General features: G+C 54.6%; 5 protein-coding genes across 5 annotated transcripts; 3 read left to right on the forward strand and 2 right to left on the reverse strand.

Annotated features, from left to right (window-relative positions):
• Nucleotides 1-4: 4 nt before the first annotated feature.
• Nucleotides 5-1,747, forward strand: BO82DRAFT_352474 (proteasome regulatory particle lid subunit RPN11). Its single transcript, XM_025634695.1, has 4 exons — nucleotides 5-301; nucleotides 433-686; nucleotides 747-1,282; nucleotides 1,339-1,747. Exons 1-4 carry the CDS (start codon nucleotides 233-235, stop codon nucleotides 1,485-1,487), a joined length of 1,008 nt encoding a protein of 335 aa, XP_025494290.1. The 5' UTR covers nucleotides 5-232; the 3' UTR covers nucleotides 1,488-1,747.
• BO82DRAFT_352475 (uncharacterized protein) lies at nucleotides 1,669-3,168 on the reverse strand. The gene has a single exon (XM_025634696.1). The coding sequence runs from the start codon at nucleotides 2,821-2,823 to the stop codon at nucleotides 1,879-1,881; it is 945 nt and encodes a 314-aa protein (XP_025494291.1). The 5' UTR covers nucleotides 2,824-3,168; the 3' UTR covers nucleotides 1,669-1,878.
• A 269-nt stretch (nucleotides 3,169-3,437) lies between these two features.
• Nucleotides 3,438-5,712, forward strand: BO82DRAFT_305650 (protein translocase subunit TIM50). Its single transcript, XM_025632227.1, has 3 exons — nucleotides 3,438-3,908; nucleotides 3,972-4,700; nucleotides 4,763-5,712. The coding sequence occupies exons 1-3, from the start codon at nucleotides 3,627-3,629 to the stop codon at nucleotides 5,354-5,356; spliced, it is 1,605 nt and encodes a 534-aa protein (XP_025494292.1). The 5' UTR covers nucleotides 3,438-3,626; the 3' UTR covers nucleotides 5,357-5,712.
• Nucleotides 5,713-5,969: 257 nt separating this feature from the next.
• Nucleotides 5,970-9,130, reverse strand: BO82DRAFT_381952 (putative C6 transcription factor). The gene is made up of 5 exons (XM_025637894.1): nucleotides 8,086-9,130; nucleotides 7,590-8,027; nucleotides 7,159-7,540; nucleotides 6,966-7,101; nucleotides 5,970-6,879 (listed from the first exon to the last, which is right to left on the reverse strand). Exons 1-5 carry the CDS (start codon nucleotides 8,763-8,765, stop codon nucleotides 6,371-6,373), a joined length of 2,145 nt encoding a protein of 714 aa, XP_025494293.1. The 5' UTR covers nucleotides 8,766-9,130; the 3' UTR covers nucleotides 5,970-6,370.
• A 529-nt stretch (nucleotides 9,131-9,659) lies between these two features.
• Nucleotides 9,660-13,159, forward strand: BO82DRAFT_32352 (F-box domain protein). The gene is made up of 2 exons (XM_025632799.1): nucleotides 9,660-10,003; nucleotides 10,129-13,159. The coding sequence occupies exons 1-2, from the start codon at nucleotides 9,798-9,800 to the stop codon at nucleotides 12,962-12,964; spliced, it is 3,042 nt and encodes a 1,013-aa protein (XP_025494294.1). The 5' UTR covers nucleotides 9,660-9,797; the 3' UTR covers nucleotides 12,965-13,159.
• The last annotated feature ends 144 nt before the right edge of the window (nucleotides 13,160-13,303 follow it).

Raw genomic sequence — 13,303 nt, forward strand, 5'->3', positions numbered from 1 at the left:
CGCTCACCACTCATCTTCCCGTCAACTCTCCGCTGCTCACTCTTGCCTCCTTAGAACCATTTAGATCTCATTACGACCCCGTCATCTCAAGCGATTTACTCCGCGCTTCTTTGCAGCTCCAAACCCCGTTCAATCCATCCGTTTCCTCTGTCCTGTTGGAGCTTCCGCACAGGAAGACATCCGGTGTCGTCTTGCCATCTAACTTACTCAACCTCACATCACCTCATCAATCATGGACCGTCTCAATAGAATGCTGCAGGCTGCCCAGGGCATGGGCATGGGCGGAGGAGCTCCTGGTGGCGTAAGTCCCTCAACTCCGATTGCTTGCTGTTTCTATCCAAGGCTATCATGCCGCCCTCCGCCAGGCTGCGGAATCGCCAACCACCGCTGCAGCGATACTTTGACAGTGATGGCTAAATATATCTAATCTAGGATACCCCCAACCTCATCGATAACTCCGAAACCGTTCACATCTCGTCGCTCGCTCTGTTGAAGATGTTAAGGCATGGTCGGGCAGGTGTTCCCATGGAAGTCATGGGTCTCATGCTGGGTGAATTCGTTGATGAATACACGGTCCGGGTGGTTGATGTCTTTGCTATGCCCCAGAGCGGTACGGGTGTCAGTGTCGAGGCGGTGGATCCTGTCTTCCAGACCAAAATGATGGACATGCTGCGGCAAACTGGACGGTAAGACAAGGCTCGAACCGGCTCCCGGCTTCAACCTCACTGACAATCTGTTGTGTATAGGCCCGAAACCGTCGTTGGCTGGTACCACTCCCACCCTGGTTTCGGCTGTTGGCTTTCGTCTGTCGATATCAACACCCAACAATCATTCGAGCAGCTTACCCCCCGTGCCGTGGCCGTTGTCGTTGACCCCATCCAGTCCGTGAAGGGCAAGGTCGTCATCGATGCTTTCCGTCTCATTCAACCTCAGACCGTCGTCATGGGCCAGGAGCCCCGTCAGACCACCTCCAACCTCGGTCACCTGAATAAGCCTTCCATTCAGGCCCTGATTCACGGCCTCAACAGACACTACTATAGCATTGCGATCAACTACCGCAAGACGGGTCTGGAGGAGAACATGCTGATGAACTTGCACAAGCACGTCTGGACGGAGGCACTGCAGATGAAGGACTTCCACGACGAGGGTGAGCACAACGTCGAGCGCATGAAGCAGCTCGTCAGCCTGGCTGAGGGCTATGAGAAGCGGGTTAAGGAGGAGACGGAGTTGAGTAAGGACCAGCTCAAGACGAGATATGTTGGAAAGGTCGACCCGAAGAAGCGTAAGCTATATACTGTACTCCCGACTTGTTGGATTAGGATTAACCCCGTATCACAGACATCGAAGACGTCAGTCAGCAGTTGATCGAGGATAACATCGTCGCCGTCTCCCGACAGATGATCGATAAGGAGGCATCCGTGGCACGGCAATCCAATGGAACCGAGTCCCAGAATGGCGCTGGTATGGAAGTGGACGAAGAGCTCTAAGCATGTATAAAGCTTCTGACAACGTATAATATCTGTCTGAATGCATACCACGAGTGAAAAGCGATCTCCTTCTTACTGGACAGGCTTCATGTGCGGAGACGGGCGATAAAGTCCTGGGCTTTGGAAATTACTAGCTACGAATGATGTTAACGTTACAGTGACGATCGAAGTCGTGGGGACGCCAGGGAAAGAAACTCATTGCAGAATGACTTCAATTCGTAAACCAGGCGTAAACCATGAAATCGCTAACTAATCTAGATGTATCTAATCTATGAAGCAAAGAATGTCCCTATGTGTTGAGCACATTCCACAGCATCCATCCGCCTCGTCCGAGTCGGCTTATATCGTACAATATATATGCATGTGTGTATATGTATAAAATCGTCTCTCGTCATGATTCGACGACCGTAGCCGTCTCCGGCATCAGCGCCTCCGGTATGAAGCCCGCAGGCATCATAGCCTTCAAGCGAACGAGCTGCTGTGCCCGGTGCTCCTCCGCTTTGGCCTCCTGCGCCTTGAGCCCGTAGGCGTCCTCGTCGAACTCCTCGCCGTCGTAATCCGTCCACCCGCGCTCGGGGCCCCAGGCGATCTTCTTGTGCGCCGCGCGCGCTTCGTGCAGCAGGCGTTTCATCAGGCCGCCGCTCTTCCGCACAGACGGCCAGCCGTCGAACTCGACGTACTCGAGGTTGGGCAGGCGGGCCAGGACCTCGTGCAGGATATTGCCGGAGAAGTTGGTGTAGAAGTCGCGGGAGATGCGGAAGCCCTCGAAGACCGGGTGCGAGGGGTCGACCTCGAGGAAGACCTTCAGGGTGCGGATGCGGACCATCTCCTCCAGCCCCAGGGCCGGGGTGACGCGCCACGCGGTCGGGGGGTCGGTCCAGCTGGAGCCCAGGATCAGCTCGATGGTGGCGATGGAGGGCCGGTACTGCGGCGCGATCGCCCGCACCGTCGGCATCTTCGAGTAGTCCTGCAGGTGGAAGAGCCGGAACACCTGCGTCGCGTAGAAATAATCGGCCGCCTCGGCGTGCAGGCGCCGCGACGCCAGGAAGAGCGCGATCCGGTGCGACGCCGGCGCCAGCGGCGGGTTCTTCTTCGACGAGGCGCCCACGCTGCCGGCCGCGCGCTGCGTCCGTCGTCGTTTCGGCGTGAAGAGCACGTAGTGGTACACGCGCAGGCGGATCTCCGAGGGCAGGTCGAAGAATCGGAAGGGCTCGATCGGCGCTTTGCCTTTCTTCCGCTGCGGGCGAAGGTTCTTGGAGGCCTTGCTGGACGGCGGTGGTGGTGCACCGCCGCCCAGGTTCAGTTTCTCCAGGTCTCGGGAGAGGGACGAGGTCATCTTGTAAATGATATATGTATGTGGTCGTGTCTGGTTTTCTCTAAGGTTTGCGGCTGGAAAAAGTTTATGCGTATGCGGCACGATACGAAGAATAGAAAAAGGCAGATGAGATCTTTTTTAACCGAGATAATGCAAGCTTCGGTCATCCATCGCATCGCTACATTCAACGGCTGGATTCATAGGATGACATGACCCTGGATGGGAAGCGGATGCGAATGGATCGAATCGCTGACAACAACTACTTAGCCGAGGAGGCAAAAATCAAGAGGATTATATCCCACTAACGGGGCTGCAGCTGCAGAGGAGACCTTTGCTGCGGCTCTTGGGTGTGGGATTGAAGCAGAACTTCATTGGTCTCCCCAGCTAATACAACCCGGCATGCATGTAATTGGCACGAAGGGTCAAATTTGTGGACTGGGTTGCAACTTTCATTTGGTTAAAGAAGAAAAAGAAAGAAAAGAAGAGGAAAGAAGTGGCTGTAGACGGAGGATTTTATATGAGGAAATGAACTGCATGGAAGGGCTCTGTCGCCACCCGGAGCAGTGCAGGTCCGTGCTTTGAACTTTTTTGCAGTGACGGAGAGGAGAGAGTTACTCGTCAGTTATAGCGTCCGTCTTCTCCGCCGCCGACCTCTGCCGATTTTCCCAATCTTGACCAGACACTGTGCATCATCGATTCTTGATCCTGCCATTCTTCTCATCCCACATTGGTCTTTCTGTTACCGACCGTGTGCTGTGTGCTTCGCAGTGCATGTGTAAACTGTCTATCACCGTCCATTTTTAAACTACCTTCATCGATCCATAATGCTTAGCCGGGCCGTACTGCCTCTGACGAGGCCTAATATCCTTGCTTCAACTGTCCGTGCTTCGACCGTCACAGTCCCTCACTCGCGCTGGTATGCAAAGAACAGCAAACCGAAATCTTCCTACAACCTTCCCGACTCCATCAAGGCCTCGCAGTCCAAGCAGCCCTCTCAGGCTCCGGCTCCCAAGCAAGAAGACAAGCAAGCAGATTATGCCGCAGAGCAGGCCGAATTTGATACCAAGGCCGACCCGCAGAGCAATGCCTTTTCTCAACAGACCTCCGTGAGTTGCGCCGCATCCTATTGAAACCTAAGCCCATTCGGCTGACCAGTGTGACTGTACTAGCCTGAATCACACGCCCCCGAAGAAAAGGAACTCCCTCGCCAGCCCCTCCCCGACCTTACCCAGGGTATCCCCTCCACCCTTGCGGCCGAGTTGGAAGCTCGCCAGACCGGTCGCCCATCTACCACTCTGAACCTTACGGAGGATCCCTCCCGCGCCGAAGACTACGCCGAAGATGAGGGTCGCGGCGACAAATCCAAAGACCACTATACTTCTTCCCTCGACCGCAAGCGCGCCCGCATGGCCAACCTGTTCTCTGCGCTGTTCTTGCTGGCCGGTGCTGGTGGAGTGGCCTACCTGGGCCGGAACTGGGAGAACGAGTTGGAAGAGAAGGCTCACCCCGAGACTCCGTCCGGCTGGGGACTAGGACTGTGGTATAACCGCGCCAAGGCCCGTCTCGGTGACCTCACCAGCTACTACAAGGACCCGGCCTTCCCCAAGTTGCTGCCGGACGAGGACCCCAACATGCGCCAGCCCTACACTCTGGTGCTGAGTCTGGAGGACCTGCTGGTGCACAGCGAGTGGAGCCGCGAACATGGCTGGCGTGTGGCCAAGCGACCCGGTGTCGACTACTTCCTCCGGTATCTGAACCAGTACTATGAGCTCGTCCTGTTCACCAGCGTGCCCAGCATGATGGCCGACCAGGTGCTCCGTAAGCTCGACCCCTACCGCATCATCCGCTGGCCCCTGTTCAGAGAGGCTACCAGATACAAGGACGGTGAATACATCAAGGTATGACGCAATGGACTAGAGCTGGCTGTTTTCCATTCACATCACTAATTTGGCTTGCATAGGATCTGTCTTACCTGAACCGTGATCTCTCCAAGGTCATCCTTCTTGACACCAAGGAGGAGCACGCTCGCCTGCAGCCCGAGAACGCCATCGTCCTTGACAAGTGGCGCGGCGACCCCAAGGACAAGACCCTGGTCGCCTTGATCCCTTTCCTGGAATACCTCGCCGGTATGGGCGTTGAGGACGTGCGTCCCGTTCTCAAGTCCTTCGAGGGCCAGCCTATCCCCGTCGAATTCGCCAAGCGTGAGAAGGCCATGCGCGAGCGCTTCGAGCAGGAACTCGCCGAGGAGCAGAAGCGCCGCCCCCGGAGCGGTCTGGGCGGCTTCGCCTCGGCTCTGGGCCTGAAGTCCAACCGGACTCTGGACGGCGAGCAGAGCCCCGCGGAGGGCCTGGCCCAGGGTAAGATGCTCTGGGACCAGATCCGCGAGCGCGGCCAGAAGAACTACGAGATGATCGAGAAGGAGATCCGCGAAAACGGCGAGAAGTGGCTGGCCGAGATGGCCGCCGAGGAGGAGAAGGCTCGTCAGGAACAGATGGCCATGATGAAGGGCTCCCTGACCGGCATGTTCGGTGCTGGTGGTGACAAGAAGCAGTAAGCAAGAGTGAAAACGATCGTCACTTGCTTGTGTTCTTGATTGCAAGAGCACTCTTTATGAGAGCGGGTGCTTGGGTTCTATATTACGAGCGCCACAAACGAACTTCCTCTCTCTGTCTCTCTCTCTCCTCTTTTTTTTTATTTCGTGCCATGTCTTCCTTTTCTTTTTATAATCTACGTATACCTGGGGTACACCGTTGTTACTGTTGTTCTCGGGGCCGGGGTTTTCGTGTTTTTTCTCGCTTTCTCTCCTTAGAAGCAGGGGTTTCTGTCCCGCACCCATCATTTGATCACGGGTTGGTTGTAAAATAGCATACTTTTTTCTGTCCGCTGTTGTTGTCCATCTAGGAGGGAGGGTTATGTATAAATTGGAAATTAAATCTAATCATATGCATGGTTTCTACATTACGGTGTGTGGAGGGTAATTGTTATTGTATGGCAATCTAAGGGGTGGACTGAATTGAAGTATATTTCTCGGCAACCACCACCAGCACGACCATGTGTCTGCTCAACAGCCAGATTTCGGCAATTACAGAGCGAGCGCTGCAGAGGAGATTTCATGCTGTAAAAGGTATGTAGTATTCTTCTCCTCTCTAAGCAGAAAAAAAAAGACAAACAAAAAAAAAAAAGAAAAAAAAAGCAGCACAGCAGCAGCAGTAGCAAACATGCACTGCCTCGATGGGTATATTCTAAAAACAAAAAAACAGAAAGCCTCCCCCTCTCCCCTCCTTCCACCCCATCCCAACCTCCAAATTCACATTCACATTCACATTCCCCCTTCACCCTCACTTTAGACTTTTTTGTTGAAAAGACAGAGGTAAAGAAAAAGATCAAGTAGCCGAAAGTGGTCGAGGATGGTATCCATACTCTCGTTGAAAAGGAGCATGATCTTATAGAGACAAGGGGTAAGAAAAAACAGAATCAATGAGAAATGGGATGGAAGGGGGGGGGGGTTATATATTGTGGTTATGTTGCTTGTTAAGATATTCTTTTCGTTTTGGTGGAAGCCGGCCTTTTACGATAGGTTGACATCCTGGAAGACGGACACATCCCAGATGCCCGTCATATCGAAGGGAAAGCCGTCCATGGTGCCAAATGTCCCGGAGATGGACATCATGTCGTCGACGATGTCGTTGTTGGTCTGCGTCTCGGGCAGCGAGATGGCCGCCGGGTTGACGAGACGGCTTGTGCCCGGGTGGTCGGACGCGCCGCCCGCACCGCCGCCGCCCACTATGCCGCCGCCCAGGCCGATAACCTGGCTGAACGTCGTGTGGTCCGGGTTGTGGGCGCCGCCGCCGCCGCCGGCATTGCTGCCGGGGGGCGCCGCCAGGCGGCTAAGGAGCCGTTCGCAGTGGTCCAGGCACATGTCGGCGACGTCCCAGTCCTCGTCCTCGCGGACGCGGCGGAGGATGGCGCGGAAGGTCTCGACGTTCGTGAGGCAGGACCGCGCGACTTCGCTGTCCGTGGTTTCGAGGGCGCAGCGGACGAGGAGCGTCGCCGTCGTGGTGAGGTGGAATGCGCTGTCTGTTCGGTTGGGGTTTCGGTTAGTTTTTGATACTGCCAAAATGTTTCTAAGGGAAACACAAACGAGATGGGAGAGAGGTGCTTACATGGAAGCCAGAATTCTTGGAAATTCTCCTTACGAAGGGAGGAGATGAACTGTACTATCTCCTCCGCCGATTTCCGGCATTCAGTCTGGAAATACCGGCGGGCTTCCGGGTTTTCGGTCTCCGAGTTGTTGACCTCCTGTGGATTTGTTAACTTGGCTGGCAGGAGGCGTCTTGTAACAGGTGCGTCGCTCACGTTCAATTCCACCCGGCTCACCAGCATCTTAACGGCCAGGAACGCTAGTTGAAGACTGCTTGTTCCGGAGATGCGTCCCTCAGAGGTATGTGGAGGGTTCCTCAGCCAGTCAGGCAGCGAGTCCTCCCAGACGTCAAGGTCCGTCCGGATTTGTCTTACTTTCTTGGTGGTTTCGCGCGCGAATCGGTGCTGAAGACCGTAGACAAGGGGCAGTAACTCGCCCAGAATCTCCGTCAATTGGCACAGCGCGATATGGCAGTGCGCGGCTCGGACGCGTTCAGGGGTGCGAGATGCTGGTGGTATAAGTACGTCGATTGTCGGAAGAGGAACGTCGTACTGATTCTTCGCGATCTGTGGCGGTACTCCGTGACCGAAGCTCCCCCTGAGACCATGTCAGTAATCCTTTCTTGTTGCGTAGATACGATACTTACCATCGATCGTGGATGACCACACCCCACCATAGGCGCATGCGATGATTCTTTTCAGCCGGGGACAGTTTCCAATGACTAGGGTCGCGATTGAGTCCAAGACAGTGTGCGAGGGAGACCATACGGCCGCTACTGATCGCATTTCCAGTCATGGAGAAGATCGGGCGACCGGTCAAATCAATAAGAGCGGCGCTTATAGTAGACAGACCAGGGGCGGAGAATTCCTCGTGTAGAGCGGCCACTGTCATGTTGACCGCGTAACGGACATCTGGTTTCGGATGACACGCCAGCTTGGGAGTGTGCTTCCAATACACCAGAGACATCGAATACACCTGACACAAAAGAGAGGCTGGCGGGTCACCGGGAGTCTCCGAGATAAAAGCCTCCCAGAAGCTTTCTCCATCGAAGATGGGGAACGCAGCGTTGAACCTGTCAATGAACCTATTTTGGGTGATTAGTAGGCCATTCCGATCCGATTCGATCCCAGACGGAGACATACAGTCTAACTAGGTCGTGCTTGAAAGGTCCTAAGATCTGCTCCAGGATTTCTTTCTGATTCTCTCCTGGCGGTATACCAACGCGCATTCCCTGTCTTCGTCTCGAAACAGTCGTATACAAAATCGGTTTCCTTGGATCGCTCGAGTAGACATTATACGTATTGTTCTTCGGTTCTACGGACTTGCTCGTCCGCTCGGTGGGCATATACTTTTCAATCACTTGGGCGTCGTCAGCCACCACAGGCCCAACAATGAGGACAGACTCATTGTGAGGATCATCGAATCTGGACTCGCTGCCTCGATGGCCACCGACTGAGTCTGTCTGGGGAACACTGGATGCCCGTGGGCGGCTGCCACTGGCCGGGGAGCCGACTTCTGAGCTGCGCTTGCGCTTCTGGCCGACGCTTGACACTTGCGCCGGATCTGCGGACCAGCGTTTGGTGTCATGGCCGTCTGAGAGTGGAGCATCCTGGCTGGAATCCTCCTGGTAATGGCAATCGGCGCCCTGCACGCGACACAGCAGACACGACTGGCCGGGTATATCCACAGTGCACCGAGACTTGCGCTTCCTGCACAGATCACATGCCCTAACCTTATGTGACCTGTATGGCCTGGCGCCGGCGTTGAATCCCGGAGAGGCGAGCTTCTGGGTGGAGCTACTCGGAGCTGTCGTCGACGACATGATGAGCCTTCAGCAAACGGGCGACCTGCTCGGGAATTCTTGTGAAGATCATCAACCAATCCTAAGCCAATTGAGGACACTGCGATTCATGCAATCGTGCTAGAGGGCGAGACTGGACCGTCGACAGTGCGAAGCGTGCGTATGGTGGAGGATCGGATCTAGGCCAGCCACCGATGATCGGGGACAAGCGCTGTACCCGGCTAAATGACTGAGAGAGTAGGAGAGGAAAGCATTGATCCGGGGTAAGCTAGTCGCGAAGCTGCGCCAAGTACTGCATGATCACTCAGCATACAAAGATCAAACAGACATTGCGATGAGCGACGAGTTCACTTTTGGAAGGGGGAGATTCTGTCCATCCAGCGCGGGATGATTATTCCCTTGCGTTTTCTCCAAGTCCGATAAAATCTTCGTTCTTATCGGCTGCTGTGAAGTTGTGGGGGGGGAAAGGGCTGAGTCAGCGGATCAGACCAACCACGTGCTCCTAAATCGGAGTCCGTATTCATGTCGGGTGGGCTAGGCCCAGATGGGACTGGACAGGGTCCCCGCGCCCGCCTCAGGCCTATTTCAGGCACCCGTTTCACTTCCAGTTCCAGGTCTCCCCGCCTGGCACGCGCAACGGACTCCTCCAGCGATTCCCTCACTTACTTCTCATCCACTCTCCGAGCACTGCGTCCAACCCAGCTTATTGATTTGCTAGTCCATGCAGCCAGCGCATGGACTTGCTGTCTCTTCTTATGCCTCTTTAGCTTAGCTTAGCCCTGTTTGACTTTTGGTCCACTGAAACCGGACCAGACGATCACCGTTGCATTGGTCTACATTGGTCTACGTTTGGAGAGACACAGCCACCGGGGTCGCTAGTTGGCGCTTCCCGTGCTTTCCACTCACCAGAGTCACCACCCACCCCAACGCGCCAAATCCTGCAGTCGAGATCCTGCCAACTTCCCCCTATATCCGTTTTCCGCCATGATGCTGGATGGGTGCAATTGATCCTGTAATTGTGTCTGCATTTGTGTCTAGCAAATGTAGACACCCATGGGCTGGACATCGTTGATCATGGATGAGGATGTCCTATTACCTGCGGCTGAGCGTCCCGATGAGCCCCATCCAGACGATGAGCAGCAACCACCGACAACATGTTTGGTCAAGCTGCAATGCGATATGATAAAGCCGGAGAAAGAGCTCGCAGGCGAGCATCGCTCCTTACCCTTTGCCCGTTTACCTCGCACAGTCATTGAACAGTAAGTACTGTCTTCACCCTCTAGCTGGCCGGCTGGGAGGCGCTTATGTTCGCTTCTCCATATGGCTCACCCGCACTGCGCGGTAACTTAACCTATATGCGGTTCGTTCTTAACGGGTTACACAGTATCCTTTTCGTTGCGGATGCAAACACATTCGCCTCACTTGCCTTACTGAATCGCAAATGGAGGCGGATTTCCGACTCGACTCTGCTATACTCTCATCATTTAGCCCAATGCCCATCTTTCTCCCTGACCCAGAAAGCCATCGCGGAGCCATGTCAACAGCCATGCGACCTGTCACGCCTCAAGCAAGTGTTCTACACTCAAACCAGACGGAATGCTTTTGAAACCTTCTTGCGACCCCGCAAGACTCTAATCAAGCTGATATCGACCTCGATGAGCTCGTCAACGGCTTTTCCGCAGGGCGAAGCTTTCCGGTTCTCTTTTTCCCCCAACGGCCAACTAATTCTGTGCATCAGTTCCTCAAGAATTGTTGTCCTTGATGTCGCCTCAAACCCTGCTTCAGTGAAGCATGAACTCAAAACCTGGAGGCGTCCACTGCATGCCGCAATCATTGACGACGGATCTCTGCTTGCCGTGGTTTCTTCTAGCCATCGCGTCAATGTTTACAGTCTTTGTAATGAGGAAGCAAGACTTGTCCAAGACCTAACCTTGAACGATGTTCCTCGGACGCTAGCACTATCTCCTACGGGAGGCGTGCTTGCTATTGCGTACGATGATCGCATTGAGGTACATGCAACCGGAGAGGGGGTATTGGCCACCGAAAGGCGAGCCGTGCGCTGCTCTGGTGTTGACTCTGTCTCTTTCTCTTCTGATGGAGCCATGCTTCTTGGCACTTCTGCCGATCCTCAAAATAGTGGCTTGGTCACGATAACAGTACCGTTCTATGCTGAATCGGAGCCTGAACTCTCCCTGAGAGACGTCCATAGACGGATGTGGACTACTCAAATCCTTTTTCCGGATGTTACCACGGGTTTCAGTCGCGCATGTATGCTCCCACTCCACTCCGAGGGCGAAGGTAGCTGGATCTTGGGTTTTGATGAACAAATCAATTCACTCCGGGCGTTTGGGGTCAATAATACTAGCTCAGGTACAACGTACTTTGTGACGCCCATGTTCGATGATGGAGCCAGAGAATCTGCCCCCACCATGCTACCTACTGTTGATGATATGGGGGAGCTTGTTGCGGCTGGCTTTGAGGAATCTGGTCTGTGGGTGTACGGCATACCCGATCGTCTGGATATCGCTCCTGTAGCGACTAGCACACGACCACCAGCTGGGTCCGATGTGGAGCTGAACCACTGGGAACATGAAGGCGCGCTATCTGGTGAAGATTGCTCATCTCGACTGCAGCGGTCGATCACCAAACCGAAGGTACTCATTAAGGGTCATAAAATCAGTGACATGCCGGGCATGACTGCAGCCCACTGGGTGGAATGTACGGGTTTCGCTACAGAAAATCGCCGCTTGGTGGCCGTCGCACCAGGTGGCATTAGGCCCCCAACCATTGGCGAAGAAGATGTGCCGGTGGATGGTGGACGAGTCCTTCTGCTGGACTTTGCACGCTCAGCGAGCGATGGCAATTATACCGAGATTAGCATTGAGATCGGTGACGCGGAACCAAAAATGCTTTATGAGCCAGACTCGAGTCTGGACACCGAGGTAGAACTAGAAAGAAGGAGGACTCGCATACACCGTGCAAGCGCTACTTCGCCGAGAGCAAGAGCTTTCGCCAGGGAGTCATATCCGTCGGCCCATTCGGTGTCTCACGCTTCTCGGCCGAACATTCGCCGCAACAGCTCCTTCTTCTCCAGTTCTTCGAATGGAGATGCGTATCATATCCCCGAGTCCCCGTATGACAATGGGCAACCGCGGTCTAGAGATACACTGCGTCGCGCTGCGACTGCTGCGGCTAACACGAGGGAACGTTATCACCCTCCACATCGCGATGCGCAGCTCCCCATCCACCCGAGACCAGCCTCGCAGAGCTTCCAGGTACCTCATGAAAGTGACGCTGACAACTGGGTACCGCCTCCTCCACCCTATACGCGCGTGCCAGATGCACCTCTTCCTGATCATTTGCGAAGGACTCTGCTACCCTCCAGGACGGAGCCGATCACCCGGGTTGGCGAACCTCTGGCCGAAGTCCAGCGCTCGCAAACTAGCCGTCTAGAAAACATGGTCGAAGAATCGTCCTCTCGGGTGTCACTACACAGATTGAACAGCATCGCGAGCTCGAGGCTTGCTTCTCGCCTAATGCGAAACAGCACCAGAGAACCTGTATCTTCTGAACGAGCGCGCAGGCAAAGCACATTCATGCGCAGGAGAAGAAGTTCAGCCACCGGCTCTCCGCAAACTCTCGAGGACGCGAATGGACTCGCACCGCTGGCCACTCCGTCTCCAGAAACGGTCGAGCAGCATATACACTTCCAACTGGAGAGCATAACCGACTATCCAGCGCAGCCTGACCGATCCGTGCCGCTCCTCTCCACCGACCCTTCTCTACCGCCATCAAATTCCCAGGCCAACTACCCCCATCAGTCGCCCGAGCGGCCTACCATGCATGCCCGGATCGACGTTCCGGGAACCATTCCCGCCACGCAGGAACTCGGCAACACCCGCCAGTACTCCTTCTCCTCTCCCAACCTCCAAGTCCCATCGACCCTGCAGTACAATGCTCCAGAGGTTCTCCAAAACAGTCATGTGCGCTCTGGCTATCCGCACCAGTCAGGCGACCGCCGCCCGCAACCCCAGGAGCTTCCTCTACCGATGACAGGGGGCAGCATTCAACCCCTTCACCACCGGGCCTCGACGGATCCCACGCTGTCCGCCAGCTCCCAAGCGGCCGCCCATGACCTGTGGCGGAGACGCATAGAGGAGTGGAATGAACAAACTATTTACGAGAGGAGCAAACGACGAAGCAAGTGTATTGTGATGTAGCAGGGCTGGGTTTTCTTTTTCTTTTTCCATCGGATTTTGTTTCGATTTTGTTTTTCTTCTGGGTTGCATCATTGGTTTTTGAAGATATGGAGTGTATATTGATAGGAACAGGAACATATTTGGGATTGTAGAGCGATGGCGTCATTTTCTTTGCTTTAGAGTCTGGGACTATCTATATGCTACAGGTAAGAAGTTGGCTTCTTGTATAGTCAGACGCACCAGGAGGGCTGGGCTCGACTCAGTCTCGTGTGATTGGTATCTAAATGTCTCATTATTTCAGCATCTGCGAAACATGTCTAAATGTTGACTGGCTAAATTTAAGATGTTAAAAGCGACCAA

Source organism: Aspergillus uvarum, assembly GCF_003184745.1.
Source record: "Aspergillus uvarum CBS 121591 unplaced genomic scaffold BO82scaffold_13, whole genome shotgun sequence".
Taxonomy (NCBI): Eukaryota; Fungi; Ascomycota; class Eurotiomycetes; order Eurotiales; family Aspergillaceae; genus Aspergillus; species Aspergillus uvarum.